At 41.3% G+C, this 25756-nt stretch overlaps 1 protein-coding gene across 2 annotated transcripts in view; it reads left to right on the top strand.

The window, feature by feature from the left end:
• Positions 1–25756, top strand: part of MAP3K5 (mitogen-activated protein kinase kinase kinase 5) — a 191914-nt gene that overhangs the window by 110102 nt on the left and 56056 nt on the right. For both annotated transcript variants that reach the window (XM_087444167.1, XM_087444166.1), the window contains 5 exons: positions 1103–1256; positions 11952–12059; positions 17982–18031; positions 20465–20560; positions 23711–23792. In XM_087444167.1, coding sequence (XP_087300293.1) covers positions 1103–1256; positions 11952–12059; positions 17982–18031; positions 20465–20560; positions 23711–23792 — 490 coding nt within the window. The remainder of the gene's footprint in view (positions 1–1102; positions 1257–11951; positions 12060–17981; positions 18032–20464; positions 20561–23710; positions 23793–25756) is intronic.

Genomic DNA, 25756 nt, shown 5'->3' with positions numbered 1-25756 from the left:
GGGGACACTCGTCAATCAGACTCTGACCTAGACCCCTTCCCCACACCCAGAGAGAAGATCCTGGCTGTTGTCGCATACACATGTGTGGTGGTTTCATCTCATGAAGTTTTCTTCTCTGTTTCTGTCTTTCTTTAGTCATATCTCTATTGATCCTGACTGTGTGTCTTTTGTTAGTTGTATCTCTGTTTAGTTATAGCTCCACTGATATTTATTTCATGGGCTATAATACCATTACATTTCTGTGTCGGCACTGTGTGCAGCTTGAGAACAGACCTATACTGTCAGTGGCCTGTCTACAGTAGTCACTCAACAAGTGTCATGAAATAAATGAACCAATGAATGCATGTGTTACCTGCTGGCAAATTTGCTATTTCTTTATGATACGCATTCTGATGGCAGAGGAGGAGGTAGAGGAGGAGACTGAAGCGCAGGGACAGAGAGCTGTGGTTTTAGGTGTCCTGGCTGCTCTTGACAAGAAAACAGACATTATTTAATGAAATAGTAATAACAACCACAAAAGAATGCCTTAAGTTTCCACCAACTTAATGTTAACTCCCTGTTTGTGGCTTACAAAGTGCTCACATACCCAGTATCTCACGTAATTAGCTCGCTCCTTGTTTCTTCCTAACTTTTTTCGTCGTCACCTTCTGTCTTATTAGGCCTGAAGATATTTGAATAATATATAAGCTGAGTTGCTTCAGAGCAAAATAATTACCTCCTATGAAGATGAAGGGCCTATTTAGAAAAGCTTTCACAAGGAAGCATATTTTAAAACAAAAGTATATTTTAAACAAGTGAATAAAATATAGTTATTATTTTAAAAGTTATGTTTTAAGTAGATGTATCGCCCAGTCCAAAACCCTCCAAGCCTGTTTCCTCATCTTTAAAGTGGGGTAAAACAGCCTACTTTACTGAATCTTTGTGATAGGTAAATGAGATAACATGTGTGAAAGTACATGACGTAATAAATAATAATGTTTGGTGAATCTGAATGCGTAATTATTAATGCCATATTTGAATTACATTTACAGAATAAGATAGGGATACGTGGGAGTAGGTAGTTCTCAATTTGCCTATGTGTTTTATATCTTCTAACTTTTAGGTACCTCAAGTCTATTGTAGAGACAATTTTGATATATAAGCATTTTGTGAAACTGACTACAGAACAGCCTGTGGCCAAACAGGAGCTCGTGGACTTCTGGATGGATTTCCTGGTCGAGGCCACCAAGACAGATGTTACAGTGGTTAGGTTTCCAGTGAGTACTCTGCATTCAACTCAACTCCAAGTGCGTTTGTACCTTGTTTCTTTTGTTGAAGGAACATCTTGCACTCCGATTGTAGCAGTTCTGCTGTGCTGATTTTCAGGCCCTAAAATGACGGTCATCTGGGTAATACATTCATTTTCTGCAAATTGGTGTGCTCTGGCTTACCTTTTAAAATAACTTTTCAAAATCAGAGAAATGAGATACATTTTTGTGTTTTCGAGGGTTTCTTTTGATAAGGTGTAAAGTGTGCTTTCCGAGAAGAGATTCTCTTAGCTCGGTAAGTCAAGACATCCCTTCAGACCAGGCAGATAGGTGCTTTTAAGTAATACTGCTGATTTGTTGACATTGTCGTCAGTATCGTTGCCATCACTGTGGTGAAGAGTCAGGCTCACCTGCTGTGTCATTCCGTCTCCACCACCCGACCCCCGTGGGTTAGAGTTAGGCGTGGTGTCCCCAGTCACTGCTTACAATGCTCTAGGTCATGAGGAGTGATGACTCATAGGTCCTGGCCTGCAGCTCATTTTGGCTGGTCTCTATTGGACTTTTGAGATATATATATATTTTAATGTATAATAGACACACACACACACACTTAAGAATCTATTGTTCGTCCTCTCAGCTGGTGCCATCCCCCTCCTGATAGTTCTCAGAACACCATAAAGCAGTATAGCTTTGGCATCCCGTTCAAGAATTACAGGCAACTCACTGTGTGCACAAATCTCTTCCCACATCGAAGTGATATTATGAATCTCTGTCTGAGCTTTCTGGTCTCAATGTTCCGTACTCAGAGGGGGTGGCAATTCTCAATTCTTTTAATGAAATCTTGTTTTCTAGTTCTTATTGATAGGATCATCTGTTTCATGTAATTAAATCCATTGCTGGCATTAACATGCTTTCTTTCCTCTTGCTTCCGGATGAAGCCTTAAGCTCAGCAAGGTCCTTATTTGAAAAGCCTCTCAAACTGAACACTTCACTTGATTTTCAAGCCTAGATAATGTGTAGCCTAGGAGAATACTTATGTCAGAGGGAGCTGGCAGCTGGCCTTCAGGTAGTGCTCTGATGGTAGTAAGCGTGGTGGTGACAGAAGATAGCGCAGACTGAAGTGTTTAATTGAGTGTTGACTTGATCTGCCAGAAAACTGGCCATGAGAGGGAACCACTCCTATTGGCTATTCTAAGCTAATTTAAATTAGTTTAATATGAGTTAGTCTGTCATTATGTAAATAAGTAAATGTGAAAAAATAAAACCAGAAAATATTAAGAGAGAAGTTAGGAGAACATAGGTATATACTCTTGGTGAGAGAGGCTTTCTTAAGCAAGAAAGGGACCTAGCCCTGAAGGCAAATATTGACCAATTTGATTTCATCAAAATTCACATTTTTGTTCAGAAAAAACACCATAAACATGGCAAATGCTGGACAAGGAGAGAATATTTAGTACTAATGATGCAAAATGATCAGTTTTCCTAATATGCAAAAAAAGAAATCTCCTACAAATTTATAAGCAAAAAAAGAAAAAGAAAAATGGACAGATCATATGAGAAGATAATTAACTGCTCTGGGTAGTCAAAAAATCCAAATTAAAACAAGACACCATTTTTTGCTCACTGGACTAAAAAAATAAGTTTTATAACGGCTCACAAACTTTGGGGACCTTGGCAGTTTTACAGATTGCTGGTAGACATGGGGGTTACTAAATCCTGTGGGGAGTCGTCTCAGAAGGGGGATGAGGGAGCCCGCATGGTGGCGCAAGCTGTTAAGTGTGCGTGCTCCAATTCGGTGGCCCAGGGTTCGCCAGTTCGGATCCCAGGCGCGCACCAATGTACTGCTTGGCAAGCCATGCTGTGGCGGCATCCCATATAAAGTAGAGGAAGATGGGCACGGATGTTAGCCCAGGGCCAGTCTTCCTCAGCAAAAAAAGAGGAGGATTGGCAACAGGTGTTAGCTCAGGGCTGATCTTCCTCACAAAAAAAAAAAAAGAAGGGGGATGATAGGATAGTCTAGAGGATTGTGGGGGAGGAAGACTTCCCCTTTGTCACTTCTGGGTTCTTTGGCTGGTCTAATAATCAAATTGGTGTAAGACAGATTAACATGAGAAAAGCAAATTCAATTACATACTTACAGGAGCCCCACAGAGACGTGCAACTCAGAGGCAGTCGGGCAGTTGAACCTTGTATGTCGTCCTAAGTGAAGGAGAAGTGGGTAGGGGTCTGGGCCTCGAAGGGGAGGAAGACAGTTCAGGCAGATTTTTGGTGAACAGATGTTTGTCCTGCCATGCAGTCAAGTCATCTGACATCAAAAGTGATCTCTGCTTTTATAAGACAAACGAAACCAGAATCAAGATGAACAGACAACCCACCAGCTGGGAGAGAATATTTGCAAAACGTACATCTGACAAGGGGTTGATCTCCGTAATATATAAAGAACTCACACAACTGAACAACAAAAAAACAACCTGATCAAAAAATGGGCAGAGGAAATGAACAGACACTTCTCCAAAGAAGATATACAGATGGCCAATAGGCACATGAAAAGATGTTCAACATCACTAATCATCAGGGAAATGCAAATCAAAACAACACTAAGATACCACCTCACGCCCGTTAGAATGGCTATAATCACCAAGACAAAAGACAACAAATGTTGGAGAGGATGTGGAGAGACAGGAACCCTCATACACAGCTGGTGGGAATGCAAACTGGTGCAGCCTCTATGGAAAACGGTATGGAGATTCCTCAAAGAATTAAAAATAGAGATGCCCTATGATCCAGCCATCCCACTACTGGGAATCTATCCAACGCACCTGAAATCAACAATCCAAAGAGGCTTATGCACCCCTATGTTCATTGCAGCATTATTCACCATAGCCAAGAAGTGGAAGCCACCTAAGTGTCCCTCAACCGACGATTGGATCAAGAAAATGTGGTATATATATACAATGGAATACTACTCAGCCATAAAAAAAGACAAAACTGTCCCATTTGCAACAACATGGATGGGCCTGGAGCATATTATGTTAAGTGAAATAAGCCAGAAAGAGAAAGACAAACACTGTATGATCTCACTCATATGTGGAATATAAACCAATACATGGACAGAGAAAACTGTACTGTGGTTACCAGGGGCAGTAGGGGTGGGGGGTGGGCACAGGGAGTGAAGGGAGTCATATATATGGTGATGGACAAACAAAAATGTACAACCCAAAATTTCACAATGTTAAAAACCGTTAAAACATCAATTAAAAAAAAAAAAAAGTGGCCGGCCCTGTGGCTTGGTGGTTAAGTGCACGCGCTGCGATGCTGGCGGCCCGGGTTCGGATCCCGGGTGCGCATCGAGGCACCACTTCTCTGTCCATCCTGAGGCCGAGTCCCACATACAGCGGCTGGAAGGATGTGCAGCTGTGACATACAACTATCTACTGGGGCTTTGGGGGCAAAAAATAAAAAATAAATTAAAAAAAAATCTTTAAAAAAAAAAAAAAAAAAGTGATCTCTGGTAATAGCTCTCTTCCTGGTGCAGGCCCCCATCTGAATTCTTTGAGGCAGTTAAGGGAGAGGGAAAAAGCTTTTCCTGCGTCTGCTGGGTCTTAATTGCCTTCAGCTTGAAACACTCCACATGCCAAAGTGGCTTATTTTGGGGTGGCGTATTCTGCTCCCCCTCAGGATCACGCGGACGTCACCTTTATTTGCAACATTTCATTTCTTTAAAACAAGTTTTAAAGCAAATATGGCAGCATATTAGCCCTTTGTTATTTATGGGTAGTAGGCGTATGTGTTTGTTATATTATCCTGTATGCTTTAATTTTACCAGAACACTAAGAAAGTGATCTGGGAGTATCTAGTAAAGTTGAAAAAATATGTATTTGACCAGCGATCCTACTTATAGGAATAAATTTATCCTCCAGAAATAAAGCAGCAGTTTTCTATGGGAGCCTTAGTTATAGAAGCAGAGATGAAGAAACAGTCAGATCTACCCATGAGAGGATGATTCAGCTAATAACAGCTTAGTCACGTTCAGAATATCATGCAGCCGTGAAGAAGGCTGAGTGAGATCCTCATGTGGCACCCTGCAGACATATTTATGGCATGTTGTTTGTTTTTTTCACGCAACCATTTCCTTCTTGGAACTTTGTGCATTATTTTGAGGCTATCTTTTTGTGAAAAGAGTCTAAATGCAGTGTTTTCCTACTCAACTGTAAATCCTACTCCCATGTCAGTATTCATAATTAGGGTAAAATACTCAAATTGCTTTCTATAGTTTGTTGTTAAGCAGAGTGCAAAATTGTACAGTTTTCGACTTCTTCTTAAGGTGGGCTTTCTGATATCTCCTTCATCTTTGTGAATTCCAGAAAATCTGACTCCCACATTCAAATGTAAGTCTACCAAGACGTTCCCGATTCCGTGGAAATTGCTTTGGGATTAGCCATTTGAATGTTTTCTTGCCTTTGTGTGCACGATCGAGAAGGGCAGAAACTGCAGAGGTATTGCTTAGAAAAAGAACGATAACGGTATGGAGGATCTTTTAATCTCCATCTAGATGATGGTGTAGCGGAAAAATAGTACCAAGTTTTAGGTAATAAATTGCGACCACTTCTGGTCTTGATCTTCTAAAAAAGCAAAGAAACTTACCTTGATAAGGTTTAATTTAAGCCATGTAGGTTTCATCCGAAACCCAATTTTAGTCAAATACTGGGACCTGTAGTCATGTTTATTCAGAGTAATTGTGATATTTGTTTTTGTTTTTCAAAACTGAACTACTCAAACAGATGGGAAGGATAATTCCACATTACCATCCTTCAGTGCTTCTTCCTTCCTTAGTGTCAGAGTGATGTCCAGAGAATGTGGGCCCTAAAGTTTTGTCCTCAGAATCACACCAAGAAAAGTGATGCAGCCCCTCTTCCCCGTCCCCGTAAACTGGGTGGAAACTCAGATGTGCCCTCAGAGAAGGTAGATAGCTTAAGGTGCCAGCATGGAGGTTGCACACTTCAGCTCCCACGAGGCAAATCCAGTCTGTAGTCCTGTTTATTTGACCTGCACAATGTTTTGTTTCATTTTTATTTTATATTTGTAATTCATTTTTTTGAATGGGCACAACAGTCCCACAGTTTGAAAATTTAAAAACATATAAAAAGGCAGATAGAGAAAAATCTCCCTCCCACGCCTGTCTCACAGCTGCCCAGTTCTCTGTCACTCTCTCCCCAGGCAACCATTATTATTTGTTTCTTGTATACTTTCCCACAGTTCTTTGTGTATAAATTGAGCCAATAGAGAGCCTTCTAGTGTAGTGGACTCGAGAGCCAGTCTGCCTGATTGCTGTCTCCCTCCACCACTTGCTGCTGTGTAACCTCGAGCACGTTCCTTCACCTTTCTGAACTTCAGTTTCCTCATCTGCAAAATGGGATAATAGCAGCACCTACCTCATAGGGTTATGATGAGGCTTAGATGAGTTCATAGATCTAAGCTGTTAGAATGGTATCAGGCATGTAGCCCACACAGTATAAAGACTAACTATAATTATTATTTCTCCCCTTTTTTTGGTACAAAAGGATATTTATATACAGTGTTCTGTATCTTGCTTCTTTTTTACTCAGCAGTTTGTCACAGAGATTTTTCTAGTCATTACATAGAGAGCTTATTCATTCTTTTTTTACAGCATCATAATATTCTAATTCCATAGTATTTACAATTCCATAGTATTGCGATTATGGCACAATTGTACCATAATTTATTTAACTTATTTCATTAAGCAAATTTATACAATTTCTTTAACTTTATTCATTTAATATAATTTATTGACGGACAGTTGGGTTATAGCCAATATTTTGTTGTCATGAATAATGCTGCATTGAATAACCCCGTACCTGTGCCATTTTGCATGTGTGCAAATATATCTGTAGGATAAATTCCCAGAATGGGATGGATTCATAGTGCCTTTGCCCTCCATAGGGATTTTATCATTTTACATTCCCAACAGCAACATAGGAGATTGACTGTTCCCTAAAGTCTTTCCAAAAAATGGATTTATCCGATTTGTGCTTTTGTTAAACTCATAGATGAAAAACGGTATATTGGGGTAGTTTCAATTAGTATTTCTCTTACGATGTGTGAGGTTTTGTGTATGATTAAATTCACATGTTTAAAAGACCACTCAGTGATTAAAAAAAAAAAATTTGTTGCCAACATTTAAAAATAGAGAGAGTTAGACCTTCAGTGCTGGCTCTGATGGAGTAAATGGTATTGCTATTGGCATTGCTATAAATAACTATAAAATCTGGGCAAAATACATTAAACAGCTGTTTGCAGGCATTACAGCAGTCATCACAGGGCTGCGGTCCTCGGATGGGAGGTACTGGACTTGAGTCCCACGTCCACCCACTCCTCTTTCCCTAAGGTCATTTTCCTGGCTGCAGCCCAGGGAGGTGGAGCCCTGGTAGGAGTGGCATCCTCAGTGGGCAGAGCAGGCAGGGAGCAGTGTTTGGGACCCTAAGACAGCTGGAATGTGAGGGGCAGGGTGTTGGAGAAGGGGGAGCCTTGAAGGGTGAATCCCAAGATTCTGCATGGCTATTTCCCTTGAGTCCTAGGGCAGCTCCTAGAGAGAGCAAGCAAGGGGTAAGCGCATCATGAATAAACAGGACTACTGTTCCAATATTTGACTAAAATTGGGTTTTGGATGAAACCTATGTGGCTTAAATTAAACCTTGTCAAGTAAGTTCTCCTGCTGTTTAGGAGATCGGGACCAGAAGTGGCAGAGAGCAGCTTTCAGAAGGCTGAGAGCTGAGCAGACGTTCCAGAGCTTAAAAAATGCAGGGGTAAGATGCTGGACATCAGGCCCAGCTGGAGTGATGAGATCTTGAAGAATTTAGTTAAGGCATAGAACGCCCATGCCCTAGGAGTGAGGGCAAAACTTAGACCCATCCTGACAAAGCCTGCGTAAGGCTGAGCCCTGATAGGGTCAAGGTGACACACTGATAATTTACGTGTTAGCTGGGGAAAACAAAACAAAAAACCACTGGAAAGGTATAATCCAGAACCTCTGCAATGCACCACTCAGATGCACTCAAAGATTATAGACATTCTGAAAAGCAGGAAAAAAAAGACTGATAATGAAGAGCTAAAACAGCCAGTAGAGGCAGACCCAGAGGTGATTCACATATTGGGAGTTACCAGATAAGAATTTCAGATAACTATTGTTACTATCTTAAAGAAAATAGAGGGAAAGATAGAGAAAATGGGTGAAAGGTGGAGTATTTCCACGGGAAAACAAAGGTAATCAAAAAGTCAAGTGAAAAATAAGAGTTCACATAAAAATCCAGATTTCGACTGCTCTTGAAAGATTTTTTTTTTTTTTTAAAGATTTTATTTATTCAGTTTTTTTCCCCCCAAAGCCCCAGCAGACAGTTGTATGTCATAGGTTCACATCCTTCTAGTTGCTGTACGTGGGACTCGGCCTCACGTTGGACGGAGAAGTGGTGCCTCGGGGCGCTCCCGGGATCCGAACCCAGGCCGCCAGCATCAGAGCGCGCGCACTTAACCGCTAAGCCACGGAGCCGGCCCTGCTCTTGAAAGATTAAAGGGACTGGCGATTAGTGACTGCATTCTCCAGAAGCTACAGTCTCCTGAGCCAGCAGCTGCTGCCATCTTAGGTGTTGACTGCAGCCCCATCCGTCCTGCTCCACTCATTTGCCTCCCCCAGGCCCACTCCCTGCAGTTGCTGGAATTCGCACCCCTGCTCCACCACACGGAGAAAGGTGGGATCCTGGTGCCTGTGGTGCTGTCAGTCACTGACTCCTCATCCACAGAGCAGCATCTCAGGCTCATACCCCTGAAGGTGTGGCAGGTCCTGATCTGGTGATGACATTATCCTTCTTTTAAAGTGGATCTGACTAGAACCAAGATGACTTACTTTAGAAAATATTCAATTTGGTTGTTTGCATTTATGTCACTATGACATTTCTTCTCCTTCCTCCAAGAGATGACTGTGACCCTGGGCAAAAGAAAGTGGAAGAAAGTCCCTTTGGGAAATGATTTGAATGGTCCCATCATTTGTTGTTATTTGGGTTCAGCTTGATTTGTTTTCCTCCCCTCTCTTCTGAGTCTATTTTCTTTCCTTCTTATGTTGAAAGGTTAGGAGACCATGAGCCCATCACCTGATGTCAGGGGAGAGGTGGAGGAGTGTGGTGACTCCAGTTCACATCTCCTCTTCATAGTTTTCCAGCTTTGCTATCTCTCTTCCTGCTTCAGATACATGAAGTTAGCAGTTAACTGTAATGTTAACCAACGTAAAAGACTAGAAACTAAAGCAGGAACGTGTGTACTCCCAAGTGACTTGTGTCTAGCTGGTTTTGTCACATGGCCTCCTTTTCCTGTATTTTTCTCAGTCTTTCTGTGACCTCTGTAATGCATGCTAGAAATTCCTCACATTTTGTCATTTCAAGGGCAGATCAAAAGGCTCAACAAACATTAGACAATGATCATTGCAACCAGTTTTTATCCCCTATCTCAAGATAGGAACACATAGTTCAGATTTTATCTATTAGAAATTATGAGACAAGAGTACAGACATAATTTCAGAAGTGGGGAGATAACCCGGTGTCAAGCCTTTCTGCTATTAAGTAGTGCTCCTATGGAATCAGGGAACCAGGTATGTTCTTGTGTGTCAGGGCAGAAACTTGGGTGTGATTTTGGGAAACCCACATTTATTCCCTGTTGCTCATTTTAATCTTACAAACACTGAGATACTCAGATTTAAGAGCACTCTTTCTGCAGAGGTTAGACTGAAAATTGACTTTCATTCTTAATCAGTACCACTGAACTCTCTGTTGATTGGAGTTTGGACCTCAGTTCACCTGGCTTGTTGCTGAGTCAGAACATGTTCCCCGTGGGCTCTCACTGTTTGCTTATTTGTGGTCTGTCCTGTCTTGGTTTCATAGCTGGAGCCTGACCAACAATTCTTTAAGCCCTTAAAGTTTTTTGTACTCAAGAGTAAAGAAAATGTTGTTTTTCTAATCCCCTTTCCCTAGTTCTCTCTACCTTAATTTAAGTAAATTTACTGAAATTGTAACTGAACAAGAGCTCGTTCTCACTGCAACCCTGTATCCAGTCAATTGCAAGATGAGTCAGTGGTGGAGAAAGGGATTTATTTAACTAGCTGGCAAAATCAGAAGATGGTGGACTCGTCCTAAAGACTATTGTAAACGGGCACATAATCTTGAGGCAGTTACACAGGGACTAGTGGGCTATGAAAGAGGGCTCAGGAGTGTTGACCATCTGGCATCAGCGACTGGAGGCCAGCATAGATGTTCTTCTCTGAGGAGGTTGTGTTGCTAAGAAACTCAAAAGGACAAAGTTGTCATCTGTCGTTACAGGGAGGTACACGCGTCAGCCAGGATTATACAATCTACAGAGCGTGCATATTCGTCACCTAGGCTATGTGTAAGTTAAAACATATACCGTGTGGGTGAGTTAGTCAGAGGTCATTCTGAGTTACACTATGGCTTCCCTCATGTCAGCCTTGTCCTAGGCCAGTAACGTTACGCTAAATTTAGCAAAATGTAAATACATCTGGTTTGCAGTGTATGGCCAAGAATCAGTGTCTAACCCAGATTCTTGCTCTGGCTGCACTTTAGGTTACAGTGTATTGTGAATCTCTAATTCCTTGTTGATGGAACCTTCTGAAGGGTTTTTCCTCCACTTTTATTGGTAAACTTGCTTGATAAAAGGCAGTGTTCTTGACTTTTAAGCAGTGGCGTAGAAAGGACTATTCCAGTTTCTCTGTTAGTTAAGTAACTTTTCTTTTTAAACGTTCCTACGTAAGACAGCATAGGAGATTCGAACTAAGTGGGTGTCTTTAAGCATCTGTACAAAGAGATACACCTTTGTAATCAGGGCATGTGTGGTATTTTCATGTTATTTGCTCCTAAATGAGGTGTTAGTGATAACATAACACTCCATGCAATCCTTTGATGGAGATTCGCACCCACTTATCACGTACCCCTCAGTCATCTCTGAAACACCGGCAAGTTTATTTCTCTCTTTCTCTTTCGCAAGGCTAAATGTATCATTATTGAAGGCACCAGTTTTATCTTGAAGGCAGTGCAAAAACGTTTTTATTTTTTCATACAGCTACGTCCACTTCTTTGGTTTATACGTAAAACTCTTTCAGTAATAACCAAAATCATTTCTCAGTCCATTTACGTGGGCATGGAAACCATACTCCATCTTTGTGATCAGGGCGGCAGCAGGAAACCTGAAATAGGTAGGTGACAGTCTATATGTGGAATCTCTTCCGGGTACAGAATTATTTGTTTCATCACATTTCTGCCTTTCTTTGACACGTTTATATTCATATAAATAGATCAGGTATTGCGTGATAAAAGCTTTTTAAAAAGTACCATAAGTAGATCCCCTGGGGATAGCTGAACCCACATATAGACTTCAAAAGTGTGTATCCAATTTCTTTAGCAATAAAAGTTGATGTACTGTTGGAACTTATGATACTTGTATAATACCATAAAATGCTCAAAGGACCCTTAAGGATGGTAACAATCAGAAGTTAAAATGGTTTTACTCCAGCAGTGGGCCCAGAGCTTCATGGGAGAACCCCCGTGTCAGTCCGCTGTTGTCAGAGCAGCTCTTAATGGCTTAAGTCTCAAGTCACTAATATTAGTGTCTTTGCCTTCTGTTTTCAAGGTACTGATTTTAGAACCAACCAAAATCTATCAACCTTCATATTTGTCTATCAACAATGAAGTTGAGGAAAAGACGATATCTATTTGGCACGTGCTTCCTGATGACAAGGTAAATTGTGCAATTATTAAGACAAGAGCATTAACAGTGAAGGACTTGGTACCCGTCTAGCATTTATATGTTCCAGCAAACATCTGTGTTAGTTAAGAAGAAACAGCTTGACCGTGTATTTATCTTGGCATAAATACATTCTGTAGTATAAAACTTGTTAAATTTGGGTTATAGATTTCACTCATTTAATAAAAGATAATTCAATTATTTGAATTTTTTTATAGATGGCATAACCATCCAAAGTGCACTCAAAATTGGAATATTTCTGTCGTTTATAAATTCATGCTTCAGATTAAATTATGTACCAAAAAACTGATACTTAAAATATATGATTTAGAAGATGCATATCTCAATTCTAGGCAGGATCAGAATAACACTTTTTCTCGTTGCCACTGGTCCCATGAGGGCTGCCCTTACGTCTCGCTCTTTGCTTGTCTAAGGAGCTGCTGCGTCTCAGATTAGCCTCTGGTTCCCTGTGCTGGGCACAACGCGAGGTGGGCGGTGCTGCCACTGATTTCCAGAAGGTTCTGAAACACTCTCATTTCCACTCATACCAGTCAGTTTCATAACCCTTTCCACTTCAGTATTCATCCATTTTAATGCATGTACAAATCATCCTACTATTTTTAAAAAACAAACTTTTTAAGACCTGATTCCAGTTTGCGGGATAAACCACAGAAATAGGAGGAGTCTTGTCACAAAGTAGTTTTGTGGTTTTTTTGGTAATTGTTTTCCAAAATGCTCTTCATCCCTGCACTCGGCGAGTGTTTACCAAGCACTCACTCGGTGACAGACACCACCAGGCACTGTGTTGGGCACCAGGAAACGGACGTGTGCAAGAGAAACAGAATGCCTGCCCTCTTGGTTGCTTGCCTTCTACTCAGGGAGGCAGACGAGAAACAAATAAACAAAATACAGAGGTGTAGTAAATGGTGCAAAAGGGGACAATTAAGCAGAAATTCCAGAAAAGGGAATTAGGAGGTAGATTTGGGATTGTGGGGTTACAATTATTTTAAATGTGAGTTTTGAGTCAGCAGACCTGACATGGCTTCTCCAAGCAGGGTCCTTGTCTGTAAAATGGGGTAATAGTAATAACATCCACCTCAAAAGGTTGTTGTGAAAATTAAACAAAATAATGTAGGTAGAGGGTACTGCACAGAGCCTGGTGTGTAATAAATGCTCAATGTATTTTAACAACAGTAATAACAACTCAATAACAAAGTCTGGGCAGTACACGTAGGGACTAAACCCCAGAGTCTAACCCTGCTTACCTCTTCAGATGACACACAGCAGTCATTTGGGAGGTGGTTGGTGTTATATGAGGGCACGGTGATATTATGATTTATAGTAAGAAATATGTTTTTGGTCTTTGTCCCCATTCCTGGCACAGAGGTTCTAAAACCCTTGGAATTTCCTAAGTGCTGAGAGCCAAAAGGTGTGTTGTTATATTAATGAGGTGACTTTTTGGAAAGCACCTGAGGATGGGGCCTGGTTGCCAGGGGAACCAACAGTGTGGACAGAGGGCTGGAACTTTTAGTCCTACCCCCTGACCTTTGGGGAACGGAGAGGGGTGGAGGTTGAATCAATCATCAGTGATTCAATCAGTCATGTCTGCGTAAGGGAGCCTCCGTAAAAACCCAAAAGGACGGGGTTCAGAGAGGGCCCCAGTTGGTGAACATGTGGAGGTTTGGGGAGAGTGGTGCACCTGGAGAGGGCTGGACGCTCCGTGCCCTTTCCCCATACTTGCCCCATGCCTCTCTTCCATCTGACTCTTCCTGAGTTATATCCTTTCATAATAAACCAGTAATCTAGTGAGTAACATGTTTCTCTGAGTTCTGTGAGCCTCTCTAGCACGTTAATTGAACCCAAGGAAGGGGTTGTGGGAACCTGCAACCTGCCTGTAGCGGGCGTGATGGCGTGACTCCAAGTAGAATTGTCAGAGACAAAATTGAGAGTAACTAGTATATCTGTATACATGTTGTTAATGTGGTTTTAAAGTACACAGTGTTGTATTTACATTATTTTCAAGTACGTGCATACCTGTTCTCACAAGCAGAAGTAGAATAGTCATCCCATTGAAACTACAAAATCTGAGAGATTAGGAGATGTTAACATCTGGGAGAGGAGATTTTCAAAGTCTTGACAGGAAAGAGCAAGGTTATCCAAAGACACCTGGAAACAGAATAAGGCTAAAGCAGTTAGCCATTAGCAAGGCCAAGAATGAGTGGAGAGCCAGGAGTATTTGGAAGACAGGAAAAGAACAGAAAGTAAACCAGAGATTTTTGGAAAATGAATACTATTTCCAGGTAGTGGTCATTATTTTCCCCTTTCTGGAGGTTCTTCATTCAATAAAGTTAGCCTTGTATTGATTCTCTTATGTTTTGTGACAGTTGTAGAGACAATTTTTATATTAGGCTAAGAAATAAATAGATTAGGCTATAAATGAGTGCATTAAGAAGGGTCACAGGCTGTGAATTGTCTGGCTTCCATTTTTACCATCTTTTGATCGAGAAGAATTACATTCGAATTGTCCCTACTCCATATTACCTTTAGTGCTAAAAATTCTCCTTGTTCAAACATTTAAGCTTTCTTAAATCAATGAGTTTTCATTTTGAATTTATTATAATTTCTTTGCAAACTCTTGTTCTATCCATAGTGTATTCATTACCACTGCTATTTTCTCTATTTTTTAAAATATATAGAGCGATACAGTTGGAACAAGGACAAGCAATAAAAATAAGATAACTGTTGTTATTATGTTAATTTAAAGCAACTCTCATGACTAATTAAATAACAGATAAGCAACAAGTTTAATAGGTCTTACGTTAAACAGGAAGTAGATTGTTTTTGTGGTAGAATGTTTTAATTTTTTTTTCTAAAAGTAGAACAACGGAGAGTGTTGCTTTTGATTTATCATATTTATTTCTTTGCTCACTGCCTCTCTCAGTATTTTCATCCCAAAATGTGGAATGAACAGTTGCATGAGCTAGGATATACTTTATATCGCAACTTTCAAAACTTGAAGATCATTTTACCAATTCTCTGGAGTTCAGGGACTCTTGCATTCAGGGGCAAAATTGATTGAAATCCCAATCTTTTCACAATTTTTTGTTCAACGGAATGTTGCTGCTTAAAGTAAGTTAGCGCTTGAAGAAGGTCTGCATGTGCACCTGGAAGAAGAACGTGACTTGAGGAAGGGAAGTTATTTGCAAGATATTTTAAGTGGTTGCTATTTAGGATTCTCTTCCTTTATTGGCACTGAAGCACCCCTGGTCTGTCTGGTGGTTTCTCAGCAAAGGTCGCCGGCAGCAGTGCCGACCTCACTGCAGCTCTGGCCAGTGGCCACTCAGAGAAGACCCAGGACATTTAGGAGGGTCTTCAGATTCTATATTTTGATGATATGATGCTCTCATGCATTGAGGATGCTTTTAGCTACAAAACTCCCCACTAAAAGTGGCTTAAATAATAAGGAAATGTTGTCTCATATTACAAGCACTTCAGAGGTGGGGTCATTCTGGGGGTGACTTCAGTGGCTTCTCAGTGTCGGAATTCTGAGTTGGCTTCTCCGTATGCTCTCGGTTTTTCTCTCGTGTCTTAAGTAGTGGCTCCAAGCCTCCCTTCACAGAGACAGACGGCATCTGAGGGAAGAGGGTCAGGCCCCCTCCTTTGTACCGAAGTTGCATCGTGTGTCCATGCCTAAACAGCCACCAGGGAGGGATGTGGGCTTACCATGGCCGATTTAGACTGACTGATTTCACTGTCCCTAAACGTGGCCACCTGAGCCTGAACGAAATTCGCTTTTTGTTAGAGAAGAAGGAAGGGAATGGCCGTTGCCTAGGGAGCCAGCGGTGTCTGCCAGTATAACTCCTGCTGCCTTAGCTCAGTATTAATTCCTAGTCCCTGCTCTGGCCCCAGCTGGGGCACAGGATCCGGGGACACCCAGTTTCTAGAAAATGGTGCTTGTGCTGATTAAATTATGTTGAGTGGTGGTTTGGGCTTGTTGGAGCCCAGTATCAGTCCATCTCTGCCTCTGGCGGTCCTTTTCCCCTGATTCCCAGACAGGCCCCAGGAGCCTCAGACCTCCCCTGCTGGCTTTTAGCTCACCAGCGCTTCCGTGTGGTGAGTCCCGGTAGCAAGGGAGGTGGGGAGAGGAGCCTCCGAATTATTCCAGATCACTCTGTCTCAGGCCCTGGGCGTGACACCACTGAAATGGGACGTTCCCTGGCAGTGCTTGCAGCCTTTCAGGAGCCTAACATTCTGAAATGTTAGGTTTCTACTCCTTTCCTACAAAACCAGCCTTTCCATCTGGGAGATCTCTCCTTGGCTGCTGACGGAAGATAGACTCCATCAGAACAAGGCTGACAAGATGGATTTTACCAGTGCTCTCTTGTTGGTGTTTGTCAGTTCCTGGGTTCATTTCTGGGTTGCACACTGTCCTGCCAGCTCTGCACTCAGTCCCCCACCTCCTGATACTGGGGATGACCCCAGGGAGCAGCCCAGTTGCAGGCTGAGGAGAAGGCTGCATTGTGTGCTAGTAGCGTGCAGGTGACAGCTGCAGCTCCTGGGTCACAGATATTCAGAAGGTCACCTGAGGCCACCAGGATTTAGAAGCAACTTTCCAGATTACCCGCTGAAGCTGCAGGCTGCTATTTAATTTATCTCCCTCTGTACTCTGGTTTAGAGAGCTGCATTCATGAGCTCCTTTCTACAGTGTCTTCCCTCTCTGGGCTTCATGCTCTGTGGTCATTCAGGTCACTCCCTGAAACCTGACTGATGTGCACTGGAACTAGTTTTTAGTAAATTTACTTCGGGTTTGAAAGGATCTTTTTTTATGTTAAGTTGCACGGTCCTAGCGAAGACCTAGGTGCTGTGCATATAAATTATGGCTTTTTGAGTTGCTTCGGCCAAAAGGAGAGTCCTGGGCCCCCTTGGAGCCACAGGCTTCGTTACCCGTTTCACTAGCCCAGCCAAGACCTCGCCCTCCGGCAGTTTCTCAGTGGGTGAAAGCTGTTTTCCTGGTGGCTTCACAGTCACAGAATTGAATCGCAGTCTGAATTGTCTACTGTACAGTATTTGCCAAACGGAGACACATGTATCAACTACTTTATTTCTATAAAGATATGCATGTTATTCTATATTGTTGTCAGACATGTTTTTATACAGAATGAAATCCATCTTGTAGTTTAATTTAGGGACATATGAATTCAATACTAATTTTAACTTAGCTTTAGTAATAAATTCAAGAAATAAATTCCCACATTTTTTTCATCTTGGCCCTGCAGATCACCCATGTTTATCACATGATAATCAAATTTTTTTATGTTCAACTTTATTAGTACATTGAATTTTGCATAAATTAGGTAACAACACATTGTAGCTATGATGGACACTCTATACATGTGTGAACACAGCATACATACTTGCTGTACTATTTTCTGCAGAAATAGGACCACCATTTTAGTTAGAAAATTTAACTGAAAATAATTCAGAAATAATTATCTTTAATGTCTTGCAGAGATTTTATTCAAATTAGTGTTTTTCTTATTGAGGAAAGAAATATTGCTTGACTATAATAATGAATTACCTTGATCACTGGGTTTTTTACTTAAAAAATTAAGGCACAGCCGTTATTAGGTTAATCTGCTAAAAATCAAGTTTTAAAATTTAATGAGACTAAATCTCCTGGGTTCTCTGGGAAGCTGTTGTGTTGAAGTACAGAAATTATTCAGTAGAGTAAACATCAGCCTTGTGGCTTGAGAATGAACTGCAGTTTCCATCCAGATAATTTGTTCATGAAGAATTACGCACTAGGAAAAATTACTCTGTGTATATTATTAAAAAGTAATAAAGCAGAATTATTGTTAGTTATTTTCGGTGGGATGACTCAGCATATTTTGTTGTTATTCTTCCCCTGTGTTCTAGCAAGGTATACATGAGTGGAATTTTAGTGCTGCTTCGGTCAGAGGAGTGAGGTAAGTTTCCTTGGTACATTTTGTTTACTTTGAAGATGTTTTTCTAGACTATGAACGTCTTGGATAGGACTTTCAGTCATGATTTAAAAATGCAAAGAACTTCAAGAATTCTTCTATTGGTGAAAACATTCAACCTTCTTCAGTGTCACTGTCTCCATTATGAGAAGATTGGCAACAAAACTTTCACTGTTGGTTGAGCTGGCTTTGTGCTTGTGACCTACTTAAAATACAGTGACTGAAGGGTAAATGTGAACTGTGGACCAGAATCACGGTGCAGATAAAAGTGAGCTGTGTGGGTCCTCTCCAGCGCGCTGAGCTGCTGGTTTATGTTCTAGGATGGTTTCTTGGTCTGGATACCAAGAACTAATCTCTCCTTAGAGGGATCCAAAACACGCATGCCTTCTACCAGATTGTCCTGTAGCTAACATTAATGGATGAGATCACAGGGAATTTATTTTGTAAAACCTTTTCCTGAGGTCACCGTTAGTGGAGTGTTCTTGAGATTACAGTGGCTCACTTCAGTTCAGTTCTGACATTGCGAATGCCACTGACTCCGGAAATGCCATTTCCTGGGATTCAGAAATGAGATTTTTTTCAGAATCAAGAGCCAATGGTTAAGTGTTTAAATACGTGTTCTATAGAAGCTCATGCTAAACCAACTCTTGGAAATTTCAAACCAAATTAGTTGTGTATACTACTCTTTATCCCCACATAAGAGAAATGAGCAAAAGCAGATTTCTGGAGGCCCATTATGCAGTACCCTGTTGCTTTTGGCATAAGAGTAATTGGTTCTGTTGGAGCATGAAGGGGTAGAGCATCTGAATCACCCATAATTGGAGTTTGCCTGTAAAACCACCTGTTACCTCATGAACCTTCTGAACAGAAACAAGCCAGATTGTGAGCTGACTCACATATCTTTCCAAGCCATGCTGTCTCAAATGAAGTTTTACTCTCTTAATATTTAATTTTTAAAACCAGTCATTAGCAAGGCACTCATTGTTTATTCCTACATTTTTAAGCAATTTAGGAAAGTATGGTAAATATAAATTTCACTTTATCATGTCTGTGTTCCAGTGAATTTAATTTTCTTTAATTAGGAAAGGCGTCACTACACAACCTTTGTTGTGACTTATGACATGTACATAGGATGCTTACATGGGGCCACTGCTGGTTTGTATGTTGGGAAACTTGGGTTCCACTGTATGACTTCAAAGAGAGCTCACTCTTCTTGACTTCCTCCTCTAAAAAGAGATGATAAACCATAGAAGAAAATCCAACAAAGTCAGCAGTTAGTCTTGCATCATCTCAGAACTTGCTCAGCTCAGTCCGTGGGCGTTTGTTGAGTACCGGCTGCATGTCCAATGTTGAGTCCTGTTCTGCTAAGGACACAAAAATGACTAAGACATGAACTCCATTCTCAAAGAGCTCACAGCCCAGCAGGGGACAGACATCTAACAACTAATGACAACACAGTGTGAGATGAGCAATGACAGAAAATATTCTCAAAGAACAGGGGTGCAAGAGGAAGTCCTTCTGTTTCAGGTAGAAGTAGGGAAGAGAGAGGGGTAGGGTCTAAAGCTGGACCTTAAATGATGAATAGATTTTCTTTAAAAAGTCAAAAATAATGTGCTTTCCAGATTGAAGGAACAGCAGATACAAAGGCATAAAATAGGGATTTGAAAACTACAGCCCACAGCTCAAATATGGCCCACTGCCTGTTTTGTAAATAAAGTTTTATTGGAACTCAGCCATGTTTATTCATTTGTGTATTGTCTAAGCCTGCTCCAACAGCAACACTGAGTAGTTTGGCCTGCAAAGCCTGGAATATTTACACTCTGGCCCGTTAGAGAAAATGTTTGCCAACCCTTGGCATGAAACAGCATGGCACAGCTGGTCAACTCAAAATAGTTTCGATTGGTATAAGGTAAACCACTTGCTGAGTCCAAGCCAAGTGCTGGTCCACATTTCTCCACTCCTCCGAAGTCTCTGCAACTAATGAGGTGTTTTTGCTGCCCCCACATGGTGCCTTCCTGGCTTTGGAAGCGTTTCATTGTTCGCAGATCCCACAGACCCAGAGTCACCGAGGTCAGTCAGCCAGTCTATACGTATGCTTCTCCGCCCCGCACACAGTTAGTGCTGTAGTGGGGAGGACATTCTTCCCGTGCTGAGATGGAGGGACGCGTGGCTTAGCGTGCCTGCAACACCGCAGGGCAGCCCTGACCGCAGAGATGAGGGAGGACAGTTCTCAGAAGATTAAATAATTTTAGTATTGTGGTATGGGGAGTATCACTTTTTAAAGTGCTATTTATGACTGTTATAAACAACATTGATATCGTAACTGGGATTGGATGTAAAAAGTATTTATTTTTCATTACAGATCAGCAGAAGTATTGGCATTTCCCTGAATAATTCTTTTTTGTTTGTTTGTTCCAGTATTTCTAAATTTGAAGGACGATGCTGTTTTCTTTATGTGCTTCATAATTCTGACGACTTCCAAATCTATTTCTGTACAGAACTTCATTGTAAAAAGTACGTATTAGTCACTGTTTATGTGTGAAAAAGACGGTTGTTACCTAATCATTATTTTTAATTAATGAATGAGCATGAGGCTCCTGTAAAGAATTCATGGCTGGAGGGCTGGTCCAGTAGTGCAAGCAGTTAAATGGGCAAGCTCTGCTTTGGGGCCCTGGGGTTCGCAGGTTCGGATCCCAGGCGTGCACCAACGCACGGCTTGTCAAGCCACGCTGTGGCGGCGTCCCATATAAAGTAGAGGAAGACAGGCACGGATGTTAGCCCAGGGCCAGTCTTCCTCAGCAAAAAGAGGAGGATTGGCATTGATATTAGCTCAGGGCTGATCTTCCTCATTAAAAAAAAAAAAAATTCATGGCTGTGTGGTTATATAAATATTTCATTTGGGCTAATGTTTTATAATTATGTGGTACGTTTAACAGAGAATTTGGGGAGTTCTTGTTAATAAGTCAAGCTTTTTCTTTGTCATAATTTATTTTTCCACAGATAAAACGTTAAGCAAGATTTACCAGTTAATTGCCAACTATTATGTCTCATTTTTAAAGTGCTCATTTATTATAATATGTGATTACTGAAATTTTTATTCTTGAATTCTTTTGAATAATCTCACCATTTTCTACAACAGTAGGCTCTTTACTCTGGTTCATGTTAGAATCCACTGGAGCTTTAAAAAATGCTGGGTCCTGGGGCTGGCCCGGTGGCACAAGCAGTTAAGTGCGTGAGCTCCGCTGCAGCGGCCCAGGGTTCGCAGGTTCGGATCCCGGGCGCACACTGACGCACCGCTTGTCAGGCCATGCTGCGGCGGCGTCCCATATAAAGTGGAGGAAGATGGGCACGGATGTTAGCCCAGGGCCGGTCTTCCTCAGCAAAAAAGAAGAGAATTGGCATTGGGTGTTAGCTCGGGGCTGGTCCTCCTCACAAAAAAAGAAAAAAAAAAATGCTGGGTCCCACCACAGACTAATTCTGTTGGATTTTCTGTGGGGGTACAGACTGAGTTAAGAGTCAGTGATCTGGTCTACACCAATAAAAGATAATCTGAAAATCCGTGAACTATGTTGTATGTTTCTGTTAACCTCCCTGGGAATATTTTTTTGGGCTAATAATTAAGTACTTCCTGTTCCCTTAGAACACAGTGACTGACTGTGGGGACCTGGAGAAGTGAGTGACAGTTTAGAAACCAAAGTGCATAAAAGACAGCTTGGACTTAAAATTTTGCTAGGGGTTGTTCTTATTCAAATAATCACTATTTAACCCCATTATAAATGATTGATACATTAGCTACAGTATACAGTCAGTCATTTTTATCTTGGTAAGAAAAAATATATGTTTGTGTAATCCACAATTCTTGGCTAGAGTTTTATCTTCATTATTGTAAAATGTAAAGTAAAAAGACTTGGAAATAAGAAAGAATTCCTAGCACATATGTGGTCTACTTTTTACTTACAACATACTTCTCAAGGCTATTGATTTGTTTCTATGATAATTATAGCTGAGATTTATGGGGTACTTACCCCAGACCTAATATCTATTTTAATCTTCAAATAAACCCTATTATGTAGGTAATATTAATATCTTTGTTGAAAAGAGTAAAAAAAGTAGAGTCCTGGAGAGTTTGACTAGCCTATAATCCTGTATAGCCAATAAACGTAAAATCTGGGATTTGAACCAGGCACATGTGTCTCAGGAATCCAAGCTCATAAAAATTACATTGTGCTCCCATCCCACTGTGAGTGTTATATTCTGCTTAGAGATATTCACGTTGCAAACCTCTGTGTGAGTCGCTGACGGAAGTCTTTACCCCCGATCTTAAAGTCTGTCTTCAAAGCAAGGACTTGTTTAGGTCTTTCACTTTCTTCTTCCTCTTGGTTGAACTTGCTTTTGTCTCTAACTCATCATGATATTCAATCTTCATCCGAGCATACTGTTATTCTGATCGGACTTGGGAATTTTTTTTCTTGTCTTTGACTTCCAAGAAGTGTGTAGGGAGAAAGGAAGAGTGAGGAGTAGGCGCCACATGCAAACTCCATAGGTAGCCTTCAAATTCCAAAATGTACTTTGTCTGTTTGGTTCCTTGTCATATTCCCCAAGGCCAGAGCAGTTTTTGATTCTAGTAGACACTTGATGAATATTTGTTGGCTGGATGGATGGATGGATGGAAAGAGGTACAGAGATAGAAGAAAGGTTGTCACGCTATAACGTGCTCTCCCCTTGGGCTGGCGATGCACAGCGTGACCTGCCTGTGAGATCGTCAGCCCTGTGCATAGTGCCTTCCTTACATTATGTCTAGAAACCATTAGCACCCCCTCTGAATGGATAGACACAGCTAGTGTTGTAGGGGCAAATCTGTTTCTTGCTGTAATTATTTTTCTTGGCTCTGAAATGGTCTCCAGAAAAAAAACTTCACAAGAAGAGTTCCTGAAGAAAATTTGTCACCAAAAGAGAGGTGGCTTTTGTGACAAACATGAAAGCTAGTCGTTCCTGGTTCATAGCAGTATTTCGCAGACTGTATTTATGGGACCCCCATGTGTGACGTTGAGCTGTTCAGGCAGAAGGTTTGATAACTGAGATCAAATGTTGCAGTGGCCAACACCGTATCAGACAGTCACTTCACAATTTAGAGACTGTTCTGGAATTTAGGTGTTTTTGTTGTGTCTCATTTTATATAAAAATGTTAACTGCAGCAAAACAGTAATCACTGATACTTAACGAATGCACTGTGCTGAGCACTCTATAAGTACTGCCTCTAGTCATCTTCACAACGACCTAGGAGATAGATGAGTATGTTCCCCATTTTATGATTGAGGAGTGAGGCTCAGAGGTGGAGCCCCAAATCACGCAAATACTATCTGTCTTGGTCAGATATCCAAGTCCACATTCTAAACATTTCTGTGGCTTTGTCACCCTCACTCTTCTAATTCTATAATATATTATGTTACTGTTACTTGAAGTGAGGCACTAGGTTGGAAATTTCTGGAAAATCCTACCAACCTCTGTCTTCTTTTTGAAAAATTGTCCTTTTTTGCACTGATACTGGTGGTCTGTTTATTGCCTGAGTCAGCCCCCGTTTTTGCTCTGGTTCCTTTGGAACATCCTTGCTTCTGTTTAACATCGTGTGTGTCGCGAGTGACCACATGCCAGCTTTCCTCGCAGGTTCTTTGAGATGGTGAACACCATCACGGAAGAGAAGGGGAGGAGCGCGGAGGAAGGAGACTGTGAAGCTGACTCCCTGGAGGTAATGACAGAGGTTTCCGTGTTCAGTTCACAGAGTCTCTCTGTGGCTGAGTTTTTCAATGAACTATTTACAGCCTTGCTGAGGGAGGTGGGTGTGTGTGGCATGCGAGTGGAGGTGAGGGCTGGGGGCTCTGCCAGAGTCGGTAAGCCTTCCCCTAATGTTAAAGCAACTTCTAGAATTCCTTTGTTTAAAAAGGGCTGAAAAGTAAACCTTGGAGATCCCATAATCAGGACTACTGAGTTTAAGTATTTTACTGATCTGAGAGTGAGTAACTATGCTTTATTCTTGAGAGTGTGGATTACTCTCAAAGCATGGGCCACAGTGCCTCTTACACATTTTTTATTCTCCTCTGAGATATGTGCAATTCAGACAAGCAAAATTCAATGAAAATCCTGAATGATAGAACCCCTGTGGTCCTCCCTCATATGTTACACAGAGAACCTGAAACAATGGAAGGTTAATGGCAGAGAGACAGGAGGTAGTAACAATCCCCCAGATGCTGCCCCTCTCAGCTGCACTCCTTTTGCTCATGCCTTGTGGACCTGGTACACTGCGGACACCGACCCTTACATTGTGTTTTCTCTGCCGTGCCCACTGTGTGAAGAAGAACCTTCTGCCACTGCAAGGACCATGCCAGAGCATTTCAAGAGTGCAGCCCCTAACACTGGGCATCACCAGTGTCTGAAGGGTGACACTCCTCCACGTGACAGCAGGCACCCTTCTCTCCAAGCCCTTCCCAGTGTTGGACTTGGGACAGTATTCTGAATCCAAGCCATATTGAAAATTACATTTCTAATGTTAAAGTGACAGTAAAGAAGCCAGAGCACCAGCCTGGCTGGTCTACTTATTTATGAGATCACTTTGATAGTGTCATCTCATATACTAGAATTTTTATAAAAACACTAAAGTAGTGGGGTGACAGTCAAGAGAAAATTTAAATATAGTAACCATTTGTTAGCTCTGTCTATAGGTAAGTTCTGTAGTTATCTAGCAGATGTATAGCTTTGATATTCCTAGGTAAGCCTAAGGCTCTTTCATTAAAGTTATAAAAAGATGATAGACCTAATTTGGAAATGTTTTCCCCGTGCATTAGCTTGCTGTCTGTAGGAGTAATAGACGATACTTCTTATTTGTATGTTTTATATTTTACAATTTTATATTTTCTTATTCAATTGACTATGTTAGGAACTAGATCTCTTAACTCCTGCATCATGATCTTTTGACTATACCTCATTGTCTCTGTTCTTATTTGTTTTAAATTGAGAATCACTTGTCACACAGCAACTACCAGAGTAAATGTTAACAAAGACAATGAAAATGGAATAGTTCTATCAGTAAAATAAAATTACAAAGTGGATAGACTGGAAAATCTGTAAAGTTCTTCTGCAATGTCATAAATTGCTGGGGTTTGGGTTTTTTTTAACCAATGATAGCTCTCCTTTATTTCATGTCCTTCTTTGAGGACCTGAACCCATCTTACTGAAAATGCACATAGTCTAGACAGGCTATGGTAGCTGTATTATACCCGGTTAGTCTTCATAACTGACTGAATCAACTGTTCAGCGAGTCTGCCCCAGAAACTACTTTACCCATACGCATAGCCTAACACAACTTTAATTGCCTTAGAATTTGTGATGAATTTGGCTGGCTGGTTTTTCTAAGCCTCAGTCTTCTTTAATGTAAAAGGAGTAGGTGGGTCGCTTTTCAAACAGCTGTCAAGAAGATCCAGGATCAAGACCTTCTGATCTCTCTGCAGTAGTCAGTGGTGGGCTTTGTGAGACGCCCTTCCTGATCAGACAATTCTGCTGCAAGCACTGAGAATGCTCACCATCCAAATAAGGAGGGAAATGCTCAGGTTTCTTCCTAGTACTATCCAGAGGGTTTCAGTAGATCTACTGACCTCACAAAACACAGCTCATTCAATAATGCTCTGATTCATCAAAGTGCTCCTAACTCACCCTTCC

The sequence above is a fragment of the Ceratotherium simum genome, chromosome 19 (genome assembly GCF_057802395.1).
Source record: "Ceratotherium simum simum isolate JZ-2026a chromosome 19, ASM5780239v1, whole genome shotgun sequence".
Lineage (NCBI taxonomy): Eukaryota > Metazoa > Chordata > Mammalia > Perissodactyla > Rhinocerotidae > Ceratotherium > Ceratotherium simum.
The sequence above is the reverse complement of the archived record's forward strand: the minus strand, read 5'-3'. Positions and strand labels throughout refer to the sequence as shown.